The sequence below is a fragment of the Harpia harpyja genome, chromosome 1, assembly GCF_026419915.1.
Source record: "Harpia harpyja isolate bHarHar1 chromosome 1, bHarHar1 primary haplotype, whole genome shotgun sequence".
NCBI classification, from domain to species: domain Eukaryota; kingdom Metazoa; phylum Chordata; class Aves; order Accipitriformes; family Accipitridae; genus Harpia; species Harpia harpyja.
In genome coordinates, this window is record NC_068940.1 from 48,175,162 (window position 1) to 48,199,491 (window position 24,330).

General features: G+C 40.0%; 1 protein-coding gene across 6 annotated transcripts in view; it reads left to right on the forward strand.

Moving 5' to 3' along the window:
- Positions 1-24,330, forward strand: part of BBS9 (Bardet-Biedl syndrome 9) — a 326,659-nt gene that overhangs the window by 151,897 nt on the left and 150,432 nt on the right. For all 6 annotated transcript variants that reach the window (XM_052792624.1, XM_052792616.1, XM_052792650.1 and 3 more), the window contains one exon: positions 9,400-9,622. In XM_052792624.1, coding sequence (XP_052648584.1) covers positions 9,400-9,622 — 223 coding nt within the window. The remainder of the gene's footprint in view (positions 1-9,399; positions 9,623-24,330) is intronic.

Sequence of the window (24,330 nt, forward strand, 5' to 3'; positions counted from 1 at the left end):
TTGTTACTTACTTATGTAAGTCTTTTTTGTTTGTTTGGTTTTGGGTGTTGTGGGGTTGTTTGTGTTTGCATTTTTGTTTGTTTGGGGTTTTCTTTACAAAAGTGAATTGTAGAAGATTCTAAAATAATGTCTGACTGGTGTTTTTAATGCATTATGTTGAAGAAAACTGTTTTACATTGTTACAAGGATAATTCTTCAAGTCATGTGCATCTTAAAAAATACACTATCTCTTGAGAGTGTTCAAAGGCTAATACATTAACCCTTCAGTAATATTTTACTGCATCTTTTCTGCAGTATAGATATAGAGTAGATATAGAGATATAGTAGTAGATATAGAGTCTATTTGTTTGGCTTTTTCTTTCATTTTATTCAGACTCTGTTCAGAAGGTCTCCTAAATGCCTTATCAATTCATCTTTAGTACTTATTTTTCAGGGACACTCACAAGGAAAGCTTGCCAGCTCCATTTCTGGCAGAACAGGCAAATGTTACATGCCATCTTCATGGCTGCTGTGGCTGTTATCTCCTCTTTGAGACAAATAGGTCAGTTAGAAATACATAATATATGTGAAGAATGTGGGTTAGGATGACTGGTAGAACAGTGAAATCCTGGCAGAATTTGCTAATGGTTTGTGCCTGTGTTGGAGACTACCAGTTCAGTAGCCCTGGATTAGTGGATTACGTTTGTATGTGTAACAATAAGATGATTTTTTTTAATCACTGTAAAAGCAGATTGTTGAGAGACACATGACTGGTGTTTCTTGTGAGTTAGCATATACAGTGCTTTCAGATACAGAAACCTCTTCTTTGGTGGTTTGGATAAGCAAATGCCAAGGTTGTCATTCATGAGGTGAGCTTCCAAGTATTCTAGCATTTTTGAGAGCTGATGAAATCATTATTGACTAAAATTCAGAAATAAGATAAACCCAGGCAAATTCCTGAGTTAACAGCTGTAAGAATTCCCATAATTTGGCTTGCACCAATTTTGCATAGTTTTTCAGTATGTTTCACATTGCATTTGAATTCTTTCAGAACTATCTTGGTTATCAGTCCAGGATAAATTACTTCATAGGCAGCTTGAAAAATGGCTTTTGCCCTAGGAATAATATTAATAATGATAAAGGCTTTCAAAGTAAATTCAGGCTTTTTAAGAAAGACTTCTTAAGATACAGAATCACATATCTGTCTGGCTCATGAACACAACTTAGGAACAATCTTGTTCAAGTTTGACTGATGTGCTATTAGAATGATTTATTTACACTTAAGACAAATAGTATGAATTTGTAGTGCTCTAACTAAATTTTCCACAGTCCCTAGAGTTCTGTTAGTTCCATAAACCAGTTGTTCTCAAATTACCTTCCAACAGTCACTTCTCCCCCCCCCCCCTTTCCATGTTGTCCACCCCATCCTTTCCCTGGAATGTCGTTAGCCCTACAATATTTCTGAGCTCTTACAGGAGCTGCTTCTTTCTGCTCACATCTCCAGGTCTGCTCCCTATAGAGCACTCTTTCCCCAGCCAGAAACCCTGTCCAGGTTACCTCCAGGTTGGAGAAACAGTGCCCTAAGTAGTACTATAATTTATTTTAATCTAATCTTCTCACAAAGATCATGCAGCTTCCTGTCTAAGACATCTTATGTGAAGGGTTTTGAATGAATTTTATGATGCTTTAAACTTATGAAGAGATTTATCTGCAAGCACTACTGTGTACAGATTTCTGTAGGCATCTATGGCTTTCCCTTGTTTTGCTGTTATAAAGCGTTTTGTTAAATTTTTTAATAGAGGCTTTATTGTTGCTTAAAAATTCTAGTAACCATAGTTAGTGTTTGAGTGAAATTAAGTCTTCTTATCTCATATTTTAGAAACTCAATTAGAAATAGAAGGTTTCTGTGGGCAAAGTGACTTCTTTCTTGAGCAGCAATGAAGTCATGTAGCTTAAAAGATTGCCTTCAAAGGTCTTAAGCCTATTTAGAGAAGGTTCTTATCAGAGAATTATTAACATCTTTTGCAAAGTACAGAAGACTTGTAATCCTACTGGCATGAACTGTCCATCTGTGACTACCTTTCAGTGAGCTCTAAGAAATATTTTTACATCTTTCAATTTACTTTAACACGTTCTTCTATATGTTCTCTGATTATTTGGACAATAAACTGAATTGTTATCCTGTATTGATGTAGCTTACTGGGCCTTTTTAGGGTGTGGGGGGGAAGTTAAAAAAAAAAAAAAAATTCCTAGCATGGCGGGTTGAGGTATTCTAGATGCAGTGCAGCAGATGTTGTTATTAGGATGGAGTTCAGCTGATTGCAGTGCTTGCTTAGAGCTACTTTTGTACCTCTAGATTCTGGTCCTGAATAGGAGTCAGTGTTCTTGCAGTTTAGGGATATGCACAATATCATGTGAAATATTGTAACCACAGATTGAAGTAGCTATTTTAATTCTGCTTTTTCTTGCTCTTGTGGGTCTTGTGAAACGTTAAAGATTTTTTTTTCCCTGACGATCACAAGTCAGTTTATCTGGCTTGCTAAAAGGAGCTGGCAGATATAATTGAAGGAAAACTAAATGGCCTAATGGAGAAACAGCTATGAAAACGTGTAACTATTTTAGAATAATACTGTGTGGTAGTGGGCTTATATCATTAGCAATCATTTGTTGAAAAGTTGCTGCTCTTCTGCGTTACCTAGTATAAGAATGAAATTGGTTTGGAAAGTCTTTGTTGTTAGCCTTTTGGACAAACACTTCTGCTTGAAGCTCTTTAACCAGAGTCAAAGGTGTGGCAAAGATTGCAGCAACTTCCAGTCCTGTCTATGTATTTGGTGTAAGCACATGTCCTGGTTTCAGCTGGGATAGAGTTAACTGTCTTCCTAGTAGCTGGTACAGTGCTATGTTTTGAGTTCAGTATGTGAAGAATGTTGATAACACTGATGTCTTCAGTTGTTGCTCAGTAGTGTTTAGTCTAAAGTCAAGGATTTTTCAGCTTCTCATGCCCAGCCAGCGAGAAAGCTGGAGGGGCACAAGAAGTTGGCACAGGACACAGCCAGGGCAGCTGACCCAAACTGGCCAACGGGGTATTCCAAACCATGTGACGTCCCATCCAGTATAGGAACGGGGAAGTGGGGGGCAGGGATTCGCCGCTCGGGGGACTGGCTGGGTGTCGGTCAGCAGGTGGTGAGCAATTGCACTGCGCATAATTTGTACATTCCAATCCTTTCATTATTGCTGTTGTCATTTTATTAGTGTTATCGTTATCATTATTAGTTTCTTCTTTTCTGTTCTATTAAACCGTTCTTATCTCAACCCACGGGTTTTGCTTCTTTTCCCGATTTTCTCCCCCATCCCACTGGGTGGGGGGGAGTGAGTGAGCGGCTGCGTGGTGTTTAGTTGCTGGCTGGGGTTAAACATGACAGCACACTTTCAGGAGACAGCATTCACCTCTCAACTACAGTCAAAACAATCTTCTGTTTCTATGGTTCTTTTATCATTTCCCTATCAAAAAATCTTGTGGCATTTAGAACAATGTTTCTTTCTTTTGCAGACTAGATCATTAATTAATTTTGTATCTTTTCAAACCTTGTAGGTATAATCTCCAGGCTAAATAATGTCTTTTATGGGGCTGGCATTTACAGATTTACTTTTTTTTGCTTTCATATAACAAGGATGTTTTCATCAGTTTGAGTGGTGCAATAGTTAATGCTACTGATCTATTATATACTTTTCTTATATTAAGCATCACAAAGTGAACTAGGATTTACATTCAAAGAGAACCCTTTGCTCATCTCTTATATCTAGAGAAGAAAAACATTGGAAGACTAATAGCTTGGCAAAATTGAGTTTCCATGGTTATCTATATTAAAATAGAGGAAAAGTCATTGGGGTCATCTGGTTAAAATTGTGAATATAAATGTTATTTTTACTTGTGTTATGATGCAATGTAATGAACTAGTTAAAGTTTCACACTTCACAAAACTCCCCGCATGTTCAGTTTCCATGCTTTGGTCTTGTGTCTTGAGCAGTTTGTGTTCAGAGCCTTTGTAGGATTTAAGCTCTGGTGCATTTTGTGAATTTATGACAATTGCAGAGTACTAAAGGAAAAGCTGTGTCATAAAATCGGAGCATTCATCCTCAACACATCCCAAGACTCCTTTCTGTCTCCCAGTTGCATCTTTTCTTTGCTTGTGTGTGTGTGTGTGTGTGTGTGTGTGTGTGTGTGTGTGTGTGTGTGTGTGTGTTCTTTTTAAAGCCCGAGAACTATCCGAAAGTAAGTCTGTGTATTATTTACGTCTGTTACAGGTTTTTCCTGCAGGACAAAATCTACTCACAAAGATTGCTCTAGAAAAAGTCTTTTGTAAATATACATACTCAATGTACTGATAATTTTTAACTTTGCAGAATAGGGATTTAAGAGAAAGTACTTATCAGGCTGTTTCTGCAAAGCTACATAGCTGTATGACTAGTTGCTATAATCTGGTCCAGGTAAAACTTGATGAATATTACTGGTGTCATCATTTCAGAAGGCTTGATAATATTTTTAAAAATCTTTACTGAGGTTTTATCCACCCTTTATATGTTTAAGATAGTCCTGTATGTAGGCTATCCTTGCAAATCATAGATTTGACTGCCCACCGTTTCTCAATGATTAGTGAAATCAATCTATCTATAGAGTTCATCAGTTAGGTGGGGTTTGGCTTGGCTGTCTAGATGTGTGTTTGCTATTAGCTAAATCAGTGGTTTGTGTGTCAAAACCTTCAATGTCTCAGAACAAATTTTAATAAAGTCTAATATTAAACAATATGGAGAAAGGTAGACTTTCAGTTTATTTGTTATCTGCTTAAGTACAGCTTAAAATTTAGTAAAACTTGTTGAAGATTTTCAGTTAAAAAGCAACATATGCTTTTATTTTTTATAGAAAATGCATGTGGTAAAACTTGTAGGTAAAACATCCTAATTTTTTTTTTTTTTTTCAAAGTGATGTGACACGATGTGCTGTATTATTATCTACTTGACTCTCTCTCATACTTACTAGATCTTGTCTGTGTTGGCAGCAGTTCACCCCAGTTCTGAGAGGAAACGTGAGGGAAGACCACGTGATGTTTGCAGCAGGAGCTGTTAGATTCTCAGGGTTTTCCAAGTGAAATCACTTCAGTGTCTTTAGAAACTGCACTTGAGACTTTTATTTTTGTACCTGTTTGCAATGGAAGCCAAACACTGTAAACTTCTGTGCCATGCAGCTAGATAGGATTTTGACTGGACCTCAGTTGGAGCACTGTGGCTTAACCAGTACTTAATGTTTCACTTCATTAACTCCCAGTGATTTATGAATAACACTATTGGTGGTGTCAAGGGGTATCTAAAAACTTAAGAAAATGTTTGTGGACAGTTATACAGTATGAATGTGTTAAGAATCTAAACTATATGAGTAAACCTATCAAATCTGACAACAGTTAGGCCCTATCTCATGCTTCTCCCTATTTATGTGTGTCCTGTGCATCTTAACAACAATATTGAAATCCTCCTCTCGGATCCTGCCGCTATGTATGTCTAGTTGACCTTGTCTGTTGACCAGCTAAACTCTTGGGGAGTGGAGACTTGAAGCCAGGTGGCAGACGACAGTGCTGTGCCTTCTAACAGGGCCTGCCCTCAAATGTCACTAGTAACCACATTCCCCACCTGCACATTGTGTCACAGGATCAGTGCCCTTTCTGCAGCCTGACAATTTATCTGCAGTGTGAGATCTCACATGCTGAATGGGCCTCCAGTTTTATTGTCTACAATTTTAGAATAACAGTAGGTTAGTCATTTACCCTGCAGGGAACATAATTTTGGAGGTTTCTTCTTGTTTGGCAGATGGTAGAACCTAAAAATCTTCCTAAAAATTAGGTACTTTAGATTAAACCTTATGTCAAAGTGAGATCAAATGTATAATCACGGTCACACTCAGATATGCTGTGACACCTGAGGATCCTTAATGATAATATATATGGAATATAAGTGGTGTGTACTAGTACAATCTTAGTCCTGCTAGTATCACAAATCTACATTTGGTCTTCAGATTCCTGCGGTGTATATGATTTGGTTAAAATGAAAGTGCCAATCTCCACCTATTACCTACAAGAGAAAAATAATAATGTATACATGTGAAATATGAAGCCAAGCCTTTCCCAGTGAAAAAGTTAAACTGGTGAATTAAGTACTTTTCATATCTATTCCAGGTGATAACAGTCAATATGAAGAATTTGCATGATTTAGTAATACCTCTTTCTGTGAGTCTTGACTCACATTCATTGTGGCAGTTATGGCAATGCTTGCTGGTCATAGGATGATGGATTACTGGTATCACACTTCTGTTGAAGGTGTTCTTTTCAGACCTCAAATATGCAGAATACTACACAAAAAGCCATTAGTGAACATTACAGCTATGGCTGTAGAATCATTCTTCAGTGTGGGCCATAGACTAGAACACTTTCATTTTCAAACATCTTTTAGTTTTTTTTAATACGTAAAGGGTGAAGAATTTTTCTTGTTCCTTCAATTCTCCCCTTGTGGCAATAAAAATTGCTGACAAATGCAGTCTTATTTGTGGCCATTAATTCATAGTTGTATAAAATCACCTCAACAGACTTCCATCAAGATTTTTTTCCATGTAGAGGTAGCTTTTGTGTACTCTTTCACTAATCATAAAGGCTGCTTTGGATTTGACTGGACTTACTAGGTCAACAGTCCTTGAATTGGAGAAGATAGTTTTATGGTCTACTGAGAAACCAGTTTTACATGGAAATTAACATTTTCCAACCCTTGTTCTTGTATTTAAGGCTATGGTACAAAGTAAAACATACCTGTGTGAGCCAAGGACAGAATACTAGCCACTTTCAATTTCCTGACTTTTGTTAGCTTGTATTTCTGTTTCTTTATTTAAATGCTCCTTTTGCCTGCGTTTTTATAACTTATTTGGAAGGATATATTGGCCAGCTTCTCAGCTACTGTATGCTGACACCAGTTGATCATGTTTCTTTGTCTTTTAGTGCAACTCAGATTCTTACATTTATGTTGTCTTATTTTTCATGATTTGTAGTATAATTAGGAGTGCCTGGCTTGACTGTTTTTGATGCTTTCTACATATTAACTTTCATTGCCCAGTATGTGGGAATGTAGACAGCATTTACCAGCTCATTAACCTCTTTAAATTGACTGCGGGGTGGATTATTTCCTGTCACCATCACAGGTCAGTGGATGGATTACACTCCAATGGAATCTTTCTAGAATATTTGAAAAAAACTGAGCTACCACAGCACAGATTGACTGGCATGATTTTTCTAATTTCCATGGTTTTTGGGGGGGGGAAATCCAGATAAGACAATAGGTTATTGTTGTCATTGTTCTGAAATCAGGAAAGGCAAACATTTACTAAGAAAACCCCACTAGTTGATCCTGTTCCTCTGCAAAATGTAAATGTTTTATACAGTGTGTTTCCAGGACACTATTAGGAATAGTGTCTGTTTGGACCAGGTTGAAGTGCATATGACTGTGTGGTCTCACTGATATACTTCACCACTAGTAAGCATCCGTCCTGGACCTGTTCTTAGGAAGTAACAAAGTCAGGAAGGGTGGCCTTTGCTTCTCTGTGTCTAAAGTAGTACCCTAGCTTTCACAAAAGCCATATGTATCTAATAAAAGAGATTCACAAACCTTATTTGCTCGACAGTGGACTCTGACAGGGTTGACGCCATCATTTTTTAAAATGTTACACTTAACCCGTCATGGAAATTTGGATAGGTAGGTGATTTTGCAGTTCAGCTGAGCATTTTCAATCAAGTAGAATGCATCATGAGGAAGACCTTAAAAACGAGAAGACTCTGGGGTTGTATTAACTACAACTGGATACTTGAGTTTTCTCTTTGTTCTGTCTGAGTAATCACCATGTAAAGAGCTACCTTGGTGTTACTTTCTGTTAGCTTAGCAGCAGATAGAGCTGGGTGTTTCCAGACTGTAGCCTCAAAACTTCTGAAGTCAATAAAGACTATTGCCAAAGTAAGTCCCAACCAATGAGGAGTGTTGAGAGAGCAGACACTAATAGTGCAGTGATTGAATATTACTTCCCTGTACATGCAGGCAGCACATACATAAAACTTGCTAACAGGTAGCTGAATACTAGGAGATGTTATGAGTCCTGAAGTTAGCAGACCACAAGCCTTGATATTAGTTGCTAACTCTGTCCAAGCTCTGCAAGATTGTCATGAAAAGACATGAGCAGGCTTTGTGATCAACTTGCAGGTTCATTAATTATAGACACTTTGGATTAATCACATGGTCTCATCATAGAGTGTAATTTAAGATTACAGAATGCATCAGGAAGAGTCAATTCTGCATTGCACACTGCGTAAATGAGATAGATGTCATATATTACATTTTACAAATTAACCTAATAATGTTGTCACAAATAACAAGACTTCTGCTATCCAGGATTCTTACTTGAAGGAATGTCTTTTATTTGTTTGTGTCACTGAAAACCATAGTAGAGATTACAAACTTGAACCTGACTTTTAAAGCTGCTTTTCAAGGTGCCCTATGTAAAGAAACTTACTTGCTTTTACTGACTGTTATTCACAGGAGTAATAACTTTATTCCACACTTTATTTTGTGGAAGTATGTATACTGAATATGACACTGAATATAGCTTTTCCTCCTGAAAGCTTTTCCATAGATAGGTGTTTGTTTTAACTGAACTGATTACTAAGCTGCTTTTCTCATAAATGTTTACAGCTTCCCTCTACACGGTCAGAAATCTAAGTCCCAGTTCATCAGAGCACTGACACACTTGTACTAATGCTGTGGGTATCATAGCTTGAAGTTAATTGATCTGATATGTGGATACTGAATATCTGCAGCTTTGAGTTGCAGTCATGGTGTTCTGTGCAATTGGCATATTGTCAGAATCTTAGACAGTGATTCCAAAGAACGTATAACTGGATACTTTTTTTTTCCCTGGCCTTGACATATCTTCAGCATAATGTTATATACTACATATTATGTTTGTATTTACATTTCAATTCTGTTCTTAATTCTAAATGTTGCATCCAGGAACTTCTAGTTTTCAGTTGTTAATATAACTACTGAAATTAACTGTTATGTCACAATACTGTCGATATATTATTATTACTATTATTGTTGAAATTATATTTCTCTGTCAATATTGGGACATGTTTGGTTTTTTTTAGGCTCGCTGGCAAAGTTTTTGCTTGTACAAGCTGAAGAACTGAGTGTTCATGACACTCATTAACCCCCAAATTGTATTGTATGTATTGGTATAATTTGAAAATTCATAGTCCTTGATTTGTTACTTTGTTTTTAAGATGCTATATCATATTACAGTTCACCTAATTTTATTTAATTTCCTTTTCTTTAATTCAGGGTTGGGAAGAAACTGTGGATGCTGCCATTTCTTACTTGTTAAGAACTTGTTTGTCAAAGAGCTCTAAGGAACAGGCCCTGACTCTCAGCAGCCAGTTGTGCATGCCCAAAGACACTAGCAGACTGAAGAAGAACATCACCCTCTTCTGTGATAGATTGGCCAAAGGTGGTCGCCTTTCCTTAAGTACAGACTCAGCCACTCAGCAAGCTGCTGTCATGCCAGGTAAGACATGAAGTATATGTTCATGATTCAAAATATGTATTTGTATATTAAAATTAAAAATTATGCACATCTGATTGTGTTAGCAGTTGGTTTCCACAACAGGTAAAAACCAAAACACTGATTGTGTTACTGACCAGTAGAATGAGTTGGTAATAAGATAATTTTAAATCTAAGTTTTATCTCAATTTGATCACTTATTGCTGCTGAGCAAGCAGTGAGGAGTGAAAACTCCTACCTTCTTGATAGAGAAATGATTATGGTTGCATTACTGGCTTTATGGTATATGCCTATGACTAATTATGAAGTAGCGATAACACTGAATAAAAAAATCTGCAACTTTAGAAAGTACTAGTTGGCTGGGTCACAGAAAGCATGAAATTAAAGATGAAGCTAATTTAAGTAGGTGTTGAAGAATATTTCTAATTTGGAAAAGGAATGTAGAGAAGATTTCAGAGTGTTGCACAATGATTTAAATGAATGTCATGGAATTACCATTTTTGAAAGAAATTTTATTCATGTCCTTTTCTATATTCCTATTTCTTTAGTAACAGTGGAAGCAAAGCCACATCTTTTCTGTAGAATCTGAAGGCTAGTGTCTTTGTACTGTTGCAAGACATTTTCTTCCTGCCTTTTTTCATTAGTGAGACAGACAATCTCTTAATAAACACCAGATACTCCTGCTGACTTGGAAGCAGGTTTTTTTACCAGCTTCGTGCTCTGAATTTGGGTTGGATGTTCATTCAGCTTCATAGTGTCCTAGACCACATAATATCACTATGGTCTTTGGCTTCAATGACCTCTTTCACCTACAGCAGTCTTCACATCTGTAGGGAAAAGTATATTGTATGCATGCTTCATGCTTGAAATTGGGAGGTTATTATTTTGTCTTCATGGGTATTGTTTTTGATCAAGTTTGGAGTTGTGTTAGGGCAGTATCTTGATTTTCTGTATTTGTTTTCTTACATTACAAAGAATAATTTAATTCCTGTTTAATATAATCTGAATGACCTGTGCAATGTTTCAGCAACTCAGAAGTCCTTGTTACTATGTACAGCCCTCCTCTGCATGTGCTACTTTAAATGATTCGGTCAAACAGCTGCAGACTGTGCTGTGGTAGAAACTCTCTATATAATTTTTCTTTAGAGTTACACTATAGCCATATCTGGAAGCGGACTGATAATCATGTGAAGTGAAGAAGTGAGCCAGAATAAGTGTCAAGTTAGTTTCACAAATTTTTGTTAGTATTTCTTTGCAAGCCTAAAATATGTTAAGGGTATTTTATTTGTTGAACTTTGAAAAGATTATATGGGCATTGTTTTTCCTTCTCAAAATTTTGAAAAGGTGTTCATAGCTGCAGTTCATCTTTTTCCACCTAAGCTAATAAGGTGAATTGATTTAATACGGAAATTCACTTCTGCCTGTTCAATTGACTAGTGTTATTGGGTTCAGGGCACTATTCAATTTGGTTATCATTAATTCTGTTAGGAAAAGAGTAAAATTTTTAAAAATTGTAAACAAATTAGAAGAAATCTTGCTCTAGATGAAGGACCTTGGGAAAGCCATCTGGTCTCCACATTGAATATATAAAGACTAAAATTTAAAAAAACACTAAACCCACTTTTTTCTATTACATGAGGCCAAAATAACACCAAGAAGGCATGACTGACATCTACTAGAATAATTTTTACCATTGTGGTACAGGTAGACAGTTATACTACCTCTCAAATAAAAATAATACAAGGAAGAAGTACCTTCCAAGCAAAACATAAGATATTTGACAGTGGGCTGTTAGCCATGTATTGATGATATGTTGTCGTGGTTTAACCCCAGCCAGCAACTAAACACCATGCAGCTGCTCACTCACTCCCCCCCACCCAGTGGGATGGGGGAGAAAATCGGGAAAAGAAGCAAAACCCGTGGGTTGAGATAAGAACGGTTTAATAGAACAGAAAAGAAGAAACTAATAATGATAATGATAACACTAATAAAACGACAACAGCAATAATGAAAGGATTGGAATGTACAAATGATACACAGTGCAATTGCTCACCACCCGCCGACTGACACCCAGCCAGTCCCCCGAGCGGCGAATCCCTGCCCCCCACTTCCCCGTTCCTATACTGGATGGGACGTCACATGGTATGGAATACACCGTTGGCCAGTTTGGGTCAGCTGCCCTGGCTGTGTCCTGTGCCAACTTCTTGTGCCCCTCCAGCTTTCTCGCTGGCTGGGCATGAGAAGCTGAAAAATCCTTGACTTTAGACTAAACACTACTGAGCAACAACTGAAAACATCAGTGTTATCAACATTCTTCGCATACTGAACTCAAAACATAGCACTGTACCAGCTACTAGGAAGACAGTTAGCTCTATCCCAGCTGAAACTAGGACAGTATCCACCCCTTATTCTATACCATTGACGTCATGCACAGTTCCCATACCTTTAGTTACATCCTGATCAATCATCATCACCTTTCCATCCCTTTAAGACATATGAACAATGAGATATAGATATATATATATATATGTATACACACACAGAGATATCATTCCTTTAGTTCATGGGTCATGTTCATAAAATGTTCATTGAGTTCATTTAGTTTCCGACGCTGGGCTCCATCTGTCATACCAGTCTTTCTGGGCAGGAGGGATGGTGCAAAGTCCTCTCAGTCGGTAGAGCAGAATTGGGCTTCAGTGCGGTGTGACAAGCAGGTGACATTTGGCGCAGCAGGAGGATGGTGTGCGCCGTTGGATTGTTGCATGCTGGAGTCAGTTCTGGTTCCATCACTACTGCGCTTTGCTCAGTTTCATCACAGTTCTTTTCTTGCTTGATCTAAGTGATTCTTACTATAGTACTATGGATATAGCATATAACAATTATAGTAATGATAACATACAGTAGCAGGGTTATATAGCAACTAATATCATACAGTTTAATTCTGGCTATTCTCACCTAAAATTAAATCCCCTTGAGGCACACATCGGACTTCCCCATCTTTTCGCATCACCCACCAAGTGCACCCAGGCCCTTGAGCAAAAGCAATCCCACGAATGGGTTTACCTTTGCCTGAGGCAGGAGTAACCCAGACTGTCTTCCCTAACATATTTTTTATATGCACTACAGGGACTTTATCCCCTTCTACAGTACATAAAATTTCTGACTGGGCAGGGCCACCCCGATTGGCAGATCCTCTGGTGTTGACTAACCAGGTGGCTTTTGCTAAATGTGTATCCCAATGTTTGAAAGTTCCACCCCCCATTGCTCTCAATGTAGTCTTTAACAGTCCATTGTATCGCTCAATTTTCCCAGAGGCTGGAGCATGATAGGGGATATGATACACCCACTCAATGCCATGCTCTTTGGCCCAGGCGTCTATGAGGTTGTTTCGGAAATTAGTCCCGTTGTCTGACTCAGTTCTTTCTGGGGTGCCGTGTCGCCACAAGACTTGCTTTTCTAGGCCCAGGATATGGTTCTGGGCGGTGGCATGGGGTACAGAATATGTTTCCAGCCATCCGGTGGTTGCTTCCACCATTGTGAGCACATAGCGCTTGCCTTGGCGAGTCTGTGGGAGCGTGATATAGTCAATCTGCCAGGCTTCCCCATATTTATATTTCAGCCATCGCCCTCCATACCACAGGGGCTTTAACCACTTGGCTTGCTTAATTGCAGCACATGTTTCACATTCATGGATAACCTGTGCAATAGTGTCCATGGTCAAGTCCACCCCTCGGTCACAAGCCCATCTATATGTTGCATCTCTTCCCTGATGGCCTGAAGCATCATGGGCCCACCGAGCCATAAATAGTTCACCTTTATGTTGCCAGTGCAGGTCCACCTGAGCCACTTCAATCTTGGCAGCCTGATCCACCTGTTGGTTATTTTGATGTTCTTCAGTGGCCCAACTCTTGGGTACATGAGCATCTACGTGACATACTTTTACAACCAGATTCTCTAGCCGGGAAGCAATATCTTGCCACAGCGCGGCAGCCCAAATGGGTTTACCTCTCTGCTGCCAGTTGCTCTGCTTCCATTGCTGTAGCCACCCCCACAGGGCATTTGCCACCATCCATGAGTCAGTATAGAGATAGAGCACTGGCCACTTTTCTCTTTCAGCAATATCTAATGCTAGCTGGATGGCTTTCACCTCTGCGAACTGACTCGATTCACCTTCTCCTTCAGCAGTTTCTGCAACTTGTCATGTAGGACCCCATACAGCAGCTTTCCACCTCCGATGCTTTCCCACAATGCGACAGGATCCGTCAGTGAACAGGGCATATTGCCTCTCATTTTCTGGCAGTTTATTATACAGCGGGGCCTCTTCAGCACGTGCCACCTCCTCCTCTGGCGACATTCCAAAATCTTTGCCTTCTGGCCAGTCCGTGATCACTTCCAAAATTCCTGGGCGACTGGGGTTTCCTATGCGAGCCCGTTGTGTGATCAATGCAATCCACTTACTCCACGTGGCATCAGTTGCGTGATGTGTAGAGGAGACCCTCCCTTTGAACATCCAGCCCAGCACTGGCAGTCGGGGTGCTAAGAGGAGATGTGTTTCAGTACCAACCACTTCTGAGGCAGCTCGAACTCCTTCATATGCTGCCAATATCTCTTTTTCAGTTGGAGTATAGCGAGCTTCAGATCCTCAATATCCTCAACTCCAAAACCCCAGGGGTCGGCCTCGGGTGTCCCCAGGTGCTTTCTGCCAGAGGCTCCAGGGAGGGCCATTCTCCCCAGCTGCAGTATAGAGCACATTTTTAACATCTTGTCCTGCCCGGACTGGTCCAAGGGCTACTGCGTGAACAATCTCCTGTTTAATTTGTTCAAAGGCTTGTTGTTGCTCAGGGCCCCATTTAAAATCCTTCTTTTTTCGGGTCACTTAATAGAGAGGGCTTACAATCAGACTAATTTGGAATATGCATTCTCCAAAACCCCACGACACCTAAGAAAGCCTGTGTTTCCTTTTTATTAGTTGGTGGAGACATAGCTGCTATTTTGTTAATCACGTCCATTGGGATCTGACGACGTCCTGGTTTCAGCTGGGATAGAGTTAATTGTCTTCCTAGTAGCTGGTACAGTGCTATGTTTTGAGTTCAGTATGTGAAGAATGTTGATAACACTGATGTTTTCAGTTGTTGCTCAGTAGTGTTTAGTCTAAAGTCAAGGATTTTTCAGCTTCTCATGCCCAGCCAGCGAGAAAGCTGGAGGGGCACAAGAAGTTGGCACAGGACACAGCCAGGGCAGCTGACCCAAACTGGCCAACGGTGTATTCCATACCATGTGACGTCCCATCCAGTATAGGAACGGGGAAGTGGGGGGCAGGGATTCGCCGCTCGGGGGACTGGCTGGGTGTCAGTCGGCGGGTGGTGAGCAATTGCACTGTGTATCATTTGTACATTCCAATCCTTTCATTATTGCTGTTGTCGTTTTATTAGTGTTATCATTATCATTATTAGTTTCTTCTTTTCTGTTCTATTAAACCGTTCTTATCTCAACCCACGGGTTTTGCTTCTTTTCCCGATTTTCTCCCCCATCCCACTGGGTGGGGGGGAGTGAGTGAGCGGCTGCGTGGTGTTTAGTTGCTGGCTGGGGTTAAACCACGACAGACGTCCATCTTGCCATTTTATTCCTAAAAACTGGATCTCCTGTGCAGGTCCCTTGACCTTACTTTCTTTTATGGCAAAACCAGCTTTCAGAAGGATTTGGATTATTTTCTTCCCTTTCTCAAAGACTTCTTCTGCCATGTTGCCCCATACGATGATGTCATCAATGTATTGCAGGTGTTCCGGAGCTTCACCTTTTTCCAGTGCAGTCTGGATTAGTCCATGGCAAATGGTGGGGCTGTGTTTCCACCCCTGGGGCAATCGATTCCAAGTGTACTGGACATCCCTCCAAGTAAAGGCAAATTGTGGACGACACTCTGCTGCCAGAGGGATTGAGAAAAACGCATTAGCAATGTCAATTGTAGCATACCACTTGGCTGCCTTTGTCTCTAGTTCGTATTGAAGTTCTAGCATATCTGGAACGGCAGCACTCAGTGGTGGCGTAGCTTCGTTCAGGCCGCGATAGTCAACTGTTAGTCTCCACTCTCCATTAGACTTTTGCACTGGCCATATGGGACTATTAAAGGGTGAGCGAGTTTTGCTGATCACTCCTTGGCTCTCCAGTTGGCGAATCAACTTGTGGATGGGAATGAGAGAGTCTCGGTTGGTGCGATATTGCCGCTGGTGCACCGTCGTGGTAGCAATTGGCACTTGTTGTTCTTCAACCCTCAGCAACCCCACAATCGAAGGGTCTTGAGAGAGACCAGGCAGGGTAGACAGCTGTTCAGTGCCCTCCGTCTCCAAGGCAGCTATACCAAAAGCCCATCGATACCCCTTCGGGTCCTTAAAATACCCTCTCCTGAGATAGTCTGTGCCAAGGATACACGGAGCCTCTGGACCAGTCACAATGGGGTGTTTCTGCCATTCATTCCCAGTTAGGCTTACTTCAGCTTCCAATACAGTTAACTCTTGGGATCCCCCGTCACACCAGAAATACAAATGGGTTCTGCCCCTTTATAACTTGATGGCATTAGAGTACACTGTGCGCCGGTGTCTACTAGAGCCTTATACTCCTGTGGGTCTAACGTGCCAGGCCATCGAATCCACCCAGTCCAATAGACCCGGTTATCCCTTTCCTCCACCTGGCTGGAGGCAGGGCCCCTCTAATTCTGGCCAGAGTATCCAGTATTCACTTCTCGTAAAATTGGCTCAGAAGTCCCTTCAAGAGGATCAGAAATAAGATCAGCCCTTCTACTCTGTTTGGAAACTGGAGCGGCATTTTTCCTGGTAGAATCCCCTTTTGTGGTGGTTTTTCCTTGCAGCTCACGTACCCGTGTATTGAGGACTGAGGTAGGTTTTCCATCCCATTTCCTCATGTCCTCTCCATGATCACATAGGTAAAACCACAGGGCACCTCACGGTGTGTACCTTCTATATTGTCTCTCTTGGGCAGAGGAGCGCTCACTCCTAATAGCTGAGACATTGGTCCTTACAGGTGGGCAATAGGACATCTCCTCTTTGAATTGCTGGAAATCCTCGGACAGCTTCTCCACAGCCGAAATGCAGGCTTGTAGGGAGGAGAGATTTTCTTCGTATTGACGGAGTTGGCGAGCCACTTCATCCACTGTTGGTGCCTCTTCGTCTTTCCAGGTCATTATTGCCAGTGAGTTGGCATAGGACGATGGTGCGCTCCGTACAAACTTCTGCCACATGGTTCGTATGCATTGGACTTCGTCCGGATCTTTGGGTAATTGTGGGTTGTCCGGATCATGATGAATTGTCTCTAGCACAGCTAATTCCCTCAGGTATTGGATACCTTTTTCCATGGTTGTCCACTTGCTTCATTGACATATAACATCTTCCTTAAAGGGGTACCTTTCCTTCACACTTGACAGGAGTCGCCTCCAGAGGCTGATGGCTTGTGTCCCTCTTTCAATTGCCTTGTCAATGCCACCTTCCCTGGCAAGCGATCCCAGCTGCTTGGCTTCCCTACCTTCTAATTCCAAGCTATTAGCCCCATTGTCCCAGCATCGGAGGAGCCAGGTGATAATATGCTCACCTATACGGCGGCCAAAATCTTTTCGCATATCCTGCAGCTCACTCAAGGATAGGGACCGGGTTATTACCTCTGGTTCTGCCTCTTCCTCCTGTTCCCATGATGATCCTGGTTCGCCTTCATCCTTCGGTAAGCGAACTGATTTTTTTGTATATTTCTTTTTCTGTACAGGGGCAACTGATACTGGTGTAGGTTGGTCCGCTGGTTCAGTTGCAGTATCGCTCGCCGGATCTTGGATAACCGCAGTGTCTGTTGCCAAGGTTTGGGTAGCTGCTGTGCTCATTGCTGGGGCTGGAGGGACCTCAGTGCCCGTTGCCGAGGTTTGGGTAGCTGCCATGCTCATTGCCGAGGCTGGAGGGGCTGCAGTACCTGTCACTGAGGTTTGGGTAGCCACAGTGCTCGTCGCCAGGGCTGGAGGGGCCGCAGTGCCCGTTGCCGAGGTTTGTGTGACCGCAGTGCTCATCGTTTTGTTGTTAGGTCCAGAGACCTTCTCTTCCCCTTGAGGGTACTGAGTGGTGTTGAACAGGGCTCGATAGGCATGGGCCAGGCCCCAGCACATTGCGGTAATTTGTATCTCTCTGGAGCTGCCGGGGTGACAGCATACCTTTTCCAAATATTTTACTAGTTCTTCTGGATTCTGCACTTGTTCAGGCGTGAATTTCCAAAACATCGGAGGTGCCCACTTTTCTAGGTACTTGCCCATACTACCCCACGCACCCTGCCACTCATAATTATCCAGCCTTGGGGCAGACCTCTGGGTGATTTTCTTAAATAGTTGTTTAACCATAAACAAGAGCTGAACCACATTCAGAAGCATGCTAATTCCTAGCAGTAGGGCTAGGACTGTGCTGGTCCCAACATCCCAAGAGTATTCAAATTTTTCAAAATTCTCAAACACCATTGTAACTGGACTGAAGGAGAAAGGAGAGGGGAAGAAAGGTATCCCACCCATAGACTGGTTTTCCAAGGAGGAAAGGTAAATGGTGTAATTATTAATAGTTTCCCACACATGGCTCCCACAGTATAAAGGTGACAATGCTGAGTGCAAGTACCGGATTAATCCCACAGCCGATGACTTTATCATACCATAAACCAGTGTTATACAATACATCAAAGCGAAAACCTTAATCCACCTCCCACGGATGATAAGTGGCAGAAGAGGGACTACATACAGTAAGCGAGGTGATACATAACAGAACTTTAAAAACCAGAGCAACAACTCTAAGAACACATAAATCAACATAATGACCAGCGACTATTAGACCGATATAATGAATGCTTATAACAAATTTGTTTTAACAAGCTCTGGTCAGGTTTGTCGTTATCTCAACCCTTCAGGCCCCACGTTGGGCGCCAAAATGGACTGTCGTGGTTTAACCCCAGCCAGCAACTAAACACCACGCAGCCGCTCACTCACTCCCCCCCCACCCAGTGGGATGGGGGAGAAAATCGGGAAAAGAAGCAAAACCCGCGGGTTGAGATAAGAACAGTTTAATAGAACAGAAAAGAAGAAACTAATAATGATAACACTAATAAAATGACAACAGCAATAATGAAAGGATTGGAATGTACAAATGATGCGCAGTGCAATTGCTCACCACCCGCTGACCGACACCCAGCCAGTCCCCGAGTGGCCAATCCCTGCCCCCACTTCCCTGTTCCTATACTAGATGGGACGTCACATGGTATGGAATACACCATTGGCCAGTTTGGGTCAGCTGTCCTGAAACTAGGACATATGTGGGACCAGGTTTACAGTTTCATATCATGAATAGTGAAAAATTAAGTACATGTAGCGACCTGGTTGAGATCTGGTATAGCAATGTCCCACCCAACATAAACTCTTTTAGCTATATTTGAAATGCCCTTTGGCCATGGCTTACATTAAAAAGAATTAAAATCTGTAACCCAAATACAGATTCCAAAATAAATAATTTTACTTTCAAAATTGCTGACTCTCATGTGTAGCCCTTTTGAATATCAAATCACCTAATTAAGAATCAAAATTATGACCTAATTAGGCTAACACTTCAGAGTATCACAAGAAGGTATCATTTAAAGAAATTATAAAACCTAATGTTACTTTCTTATGTTCACTAAGAGTGCAGCCTGAAGCCTTGATAAAAGGTTCTGTACATTTATATTTACTCATTAACTGTTGAAAGAATATGCTTTTTGGAAAAGTATGGAAGAGCTTCAAAATAAGAAATCTCATCTTCATTTACAGGACAGGCTCACTTCTGCCAAATGCTTAGAATAGCGTAGTGTTTAAATAGTTATTCTCTAGCAGGATGTGCTGTATGCTTTGAAACTGTGTGGGTGTTTGTCTTTGGACAGACTGGAGATAACTGGGAGCTTTCTTGGGACAATAAAGGTTTTACTGATGCTTTTTATACATGTTTGTCACCTCTCTGGGTTTTCTTTGGCTATCTCGACATTGGCAAGTAGTGTGGTCTGTTAGAAGCAGATCTGCAGGGGGAAGTAACTGAGGCTGGCAACATGACTTGTATTATCTATGTGTTTCTGAGGCTATTTGAACTAGCTCTGTTACTGTCTGATGTACTGATCCTCCATTAGCAGTCAGAGTGCTTTAGGTGCGTTCCTGGGATTCATCTGCCCAGTTAGATTCACCTAAAAAAAACAAGTTCATGTGCCCAAGACTACTCGTCAGTGTGCAAACAGTACAGTTAATGGGGATAATAAAGAAATTTGCCTCACTCTTGATTCCAACTACCTGTTCAGTCTCCACTAGAAAGAAATGGAGAATGCTGTCTTATAAAGGGGAACCAGTATACAAAATAACTATATGCTGTTGAGTAAAGAGCTCTTTGATAATGCCTATAAAATTGAGGAACTCCTTCTCCCAGTTCTTAAAGGAGGGAACAGGAGTAGGTAGAGGAAAATGAGGTAGAACTATACATGGAGAGGGAGATGTTGAGAATTGAATTTGTATCCAAGGATTTATGGTTAAATATTCAATGTTAATGTAGGGGAAAGTTCTTCAGGATGTTTAAGCTCCAAGCCAAGCCAAAGATGGTCCCGTAATTATTCCATAGTGTAGCTGTCATAAGCTTGAGGATTTTGTTCAATGCCACTTTTTCTTAAGCCCATTCTTTTTCTTAATGGTAGAAACTCCTTTTTCTATAGCAACCAACTTTTAAAAAATTTGTTTAAAAGTACCTAGGACCCTTCTGGCATTGTAGCACTATAACAGTAAGCTGCATTTCTAGAAGCTATATTTAATATGTTCAAGATGGTGTACCCTGAAATCTACAGAAATTGCCTGAAGCCACATCAAAAAGCTGATGATTATCTTTAAGTGTGCAACTATTTGAAAGATACCTTCAGAAGACAGTTATCGGTATTTGTAGTTAATCCAAGAGTATATGTTAGAGGTATGCCATGGTTTCTGCTGGGTCTGGGTTTGTTCATTATTTTCTTTAACGGCTTCAGTGATGGAATATGGAGCATGAATGTTAAAATTGTGGTTTTGCAACAAGCTAACAGTAGTTTCAAGCACACTGAAAGAGCAATAACTCTGACCTTGATAAATTAGAGGAATGATCTGAAGTCAGTAAGATGGTGTTTAGTCAACATAAGTGCAAAGGACTCTGGCAAGTAAGAATCAGACAAACTAAAAATTGAGAAATAATTCCATAAGCACTGGTGCCATAGGATTGACTCCTGGGGGCTATAGTGGACCAGCAACTGAATAAAAGTCAGTGATATGATCCCATTAAAGGTGAATTCCAACTTTGGGATGTAGTCATATGACTTTTAATGAGGAGATAAATTATTTCTTTCTGTTCTTCATGAGAAAGATTCAGTTGAAATTACAGGGTAACACAGTTTAAGGAAAACTTAGACAAAATGAATAGAGTTCAGAGAAGAGCACAAATATTATAAATGATTGAAACAATTTTGCTTTCTCTTTCTTCTGAGGGAAAGAGAAAGAGAAGGTTGAGGAGGGATATGATAGTTTTCCAGTATGTAAAATGTTCTTAGAAGGATGATTAAAAGTTAATCAGAATCATTGGCTAAATATGTTTATAACTGTAAGCCACATCAGGCTGTATCATGTACTGTGTTGCCTTTGGCAACGTGTAAATGGTTGCATGAGAGGAACGGTGAGGGGCTTAGGGAGTGGTGTGAACCCAAAGTGTGGGTCAGTGCCAGGGAAGTGCTGGGGAAAGGTGCTGTAGACCACCCAGGTTGTCATGTATTGAGTTTAATGGGTGTGAGAGCTTAGAGCATAAATCCTGATGACCTGCAGTGAATTAATTCTGTAGCTTTTAAAGGTCTCTAATAATATCTGTGTGTTTTGCAGGATGGCTTTGAAAACCTTAAGCAGTGTCAGCTGTGGCTGTTTGGAGGCTTGTTCAGGTGTCAGTCTGATTGGAGCTCTATTTGCAGTATTGCCTCACCCATATTTTGGGTATCTCAGCTACTCTTTGGCTAGAATGTGATTCTGCTTTTCCTATAGTAGTTCCTGGTGTGCAAATGGCACCTGTATTGGTTCAATGTTTTGTTCAAGCAAGGATTTTTAATTTTAAATTAGGACTTTTTTTTTCTTTAAACCATCCTTTTTCTTCTACTTTTTTTTTTTTTTTAACTGGGCTTCAGTAATTTTTTTCTCCTTTTTGTTTGGTTAGGAGATCTTTGTATTGTGCTTTAGCATGATTTGCTTACACAGTTGAATATAACTGGAGCAGTAGAGAAAATATTATTTTAATGTGAAAATCAGTTACTGAGTACTGTGTCACTGAAATCCGGGGAATGCCAGACTGTCATCTCCTCGGGTCAACTGAATCTTCAGAACTGAAATCAAAAGCAAAAGGAGGAATGTTTTGCATCCAGGAAATAGGATTTGCAAATAGTTTTGTGTAAGTGTAATATTTAAGATTTATATAAAAGTAGAGCTAGAAGTCAAGCCGACTGCCCATCTAGTTTTCTCCTCTGTATTGTGATGGGGTTAGTGTATCCAGAGTATCAGTGACAAAGTTTATCTGAACTCTTAAACACCTTGGACAAGGCTGAACAATATCTCTTGATAGCTTATATGGTAGCTTAGTGTCCTGATTGGAAGGTTTTCCTAATATTTGATATATGTTTTTTTTCCTGCAAATCAAACTGGTTTATTGTGAATATTGAAGGTGGAGGTGGCAATTAATGATGTTCTTTATAATGGTAAAAGCTTTGGAAGATTTTTAGTATATCCCTTTAGTAACTTCTTCTTTTGTACTAATTGTGACTAAATTATCCCAGTCTTTTCATGATGACTTTTAATTCTTACTGCTTGTTTTCCAAAATGGAATGCTCTTCCTTTCGTTTGTAGCAGGGAGTATACCCTGCTATACTCTGCTCCATCTCAATCTCCAGACCCTTTCCTATGCATTTGTTGCCAGGTGTTTCCCATTCTGTATTTATACATACTATGTTACTTTTCTAAGCATGGTAGTATATACTTGACACTTTGTCTTCATAGCTTTTTTAATTTATCAAGTTGATTATAATTCTGCTTTGTATAATCATGATTCTATCATTCAGATTATGAATGGGTAAATGCTAACTTTAAAGACAATGTTCTTTACCACATTAAATATACATATGGACCCAGAATGTATTCAAAGTCATCCTTTGGAAGAAAAAAGTTTTTCTAGTTTGCTTTTTTTTTTCCCTTGCATAAGCTTATAAAAACCTCTTTACAAAATCCTGTACTGATATCCATGAGTGAATATCGCCTATTCTGAAGCTGTGCTTTTAACTGGAAAACTGGGATGCAACAGAATGTGTCATATTCCTTAAGGAACTCTCTGTTTACATGCTACTAAACTTGAGGAGAATGTCAGGATTAATTGGAAAAACATGTGGATTTGAGTTCCTGGAAGAGCAATATTCATTTTTTTTTATATCTATATAAAAGATATAAACATTGCTGCAAAGTTCTTAGTATACAGAGAGTGTACTGTAGAGAAAGACTAGTAATAGTTTGATCTGAAAAAATAGGATTTTTGTTGTTGCAAATTGCTCTCTTACACTGTTAATTATCAATTCTTTGTTGGTCATTAGAGGAAAGGAGCAAGCAGTATAACTCAGGTATTCTCAAACTTCATAATGGGGACTTTTAACACAGAATGTCTTGCAAAATGTAGTGCCTGCCATTTGTGCTCACACAGATTCCCGTCTGTCGTGGTAATGTTATCTCAGTAGCAACTACAGTAATTTTTTGCCTGGAGAAGTTAGAAATTATTCAACAGTAATTTAGCAGCCCAAAGAGGGCACAGAAGTCGGCACCAATGACTAGACAACGCTTTTGAACTACCAGCAGATATTCTTAAAATCACGGGAGGTGGTTTGAAAACTTTTCCTGTAACTTAAGTATTGTGAGCCTGAGATCATGGTGCATCAACAGCTTTGTATAGCCCCCCATGCTGGTGCAGAGAAGTGTATAAAAATTGCCAATATATTTTTTTTCTCATAGGTGTGACACAAGTCCAGTGGTGTTTATCTCCACAGAAGACTATGGTCCATTATGAAGTGTGATTCTCACTTAAGATATTTTCCATATGTTGTCTGTAACAATAAAATACTAAACTACTTTTTTTCCCTTTAGTAACCCTTAAAATAATGCTTTTAGATATTTTTTCTTATTATAGTTTAAATATATTGTGTATTCATAAAGCTTTTTAACAATGCTTATTAAATCTCTGTAAGGAAAAGTGAAAGTAAAGTTTTATTAACAAAGCTTGCTGCAAGGATTTTGTATACCTCAAGATTGGTCAGTACTGATTGATGGAACTGGTAGTCCACTGAGGCCAGCGGAAACTGTCATTGACCAAATTAGATTCGGCATTTTACCCATCTTTTTCATAGTGTTTCTCACCTGTTTCCACTATTTCCTGAGATAAGTACCATTTACAAAAGTGTCTAGAGGACATTGGTAAGTATCTGTGATCTCAGGAATCTAAACCTTAATAAAAGTGCCTATTTCTCATTGAAAGTCAGTTTGCTGAGGAATTTTTTCTTAAATGTACCCAGAGGCTTTTAAAACACACTTATAAAACACTGCATGCCAATTCATTCCTATGGATTTGTTGGCTCAGGCCCTTAAATAT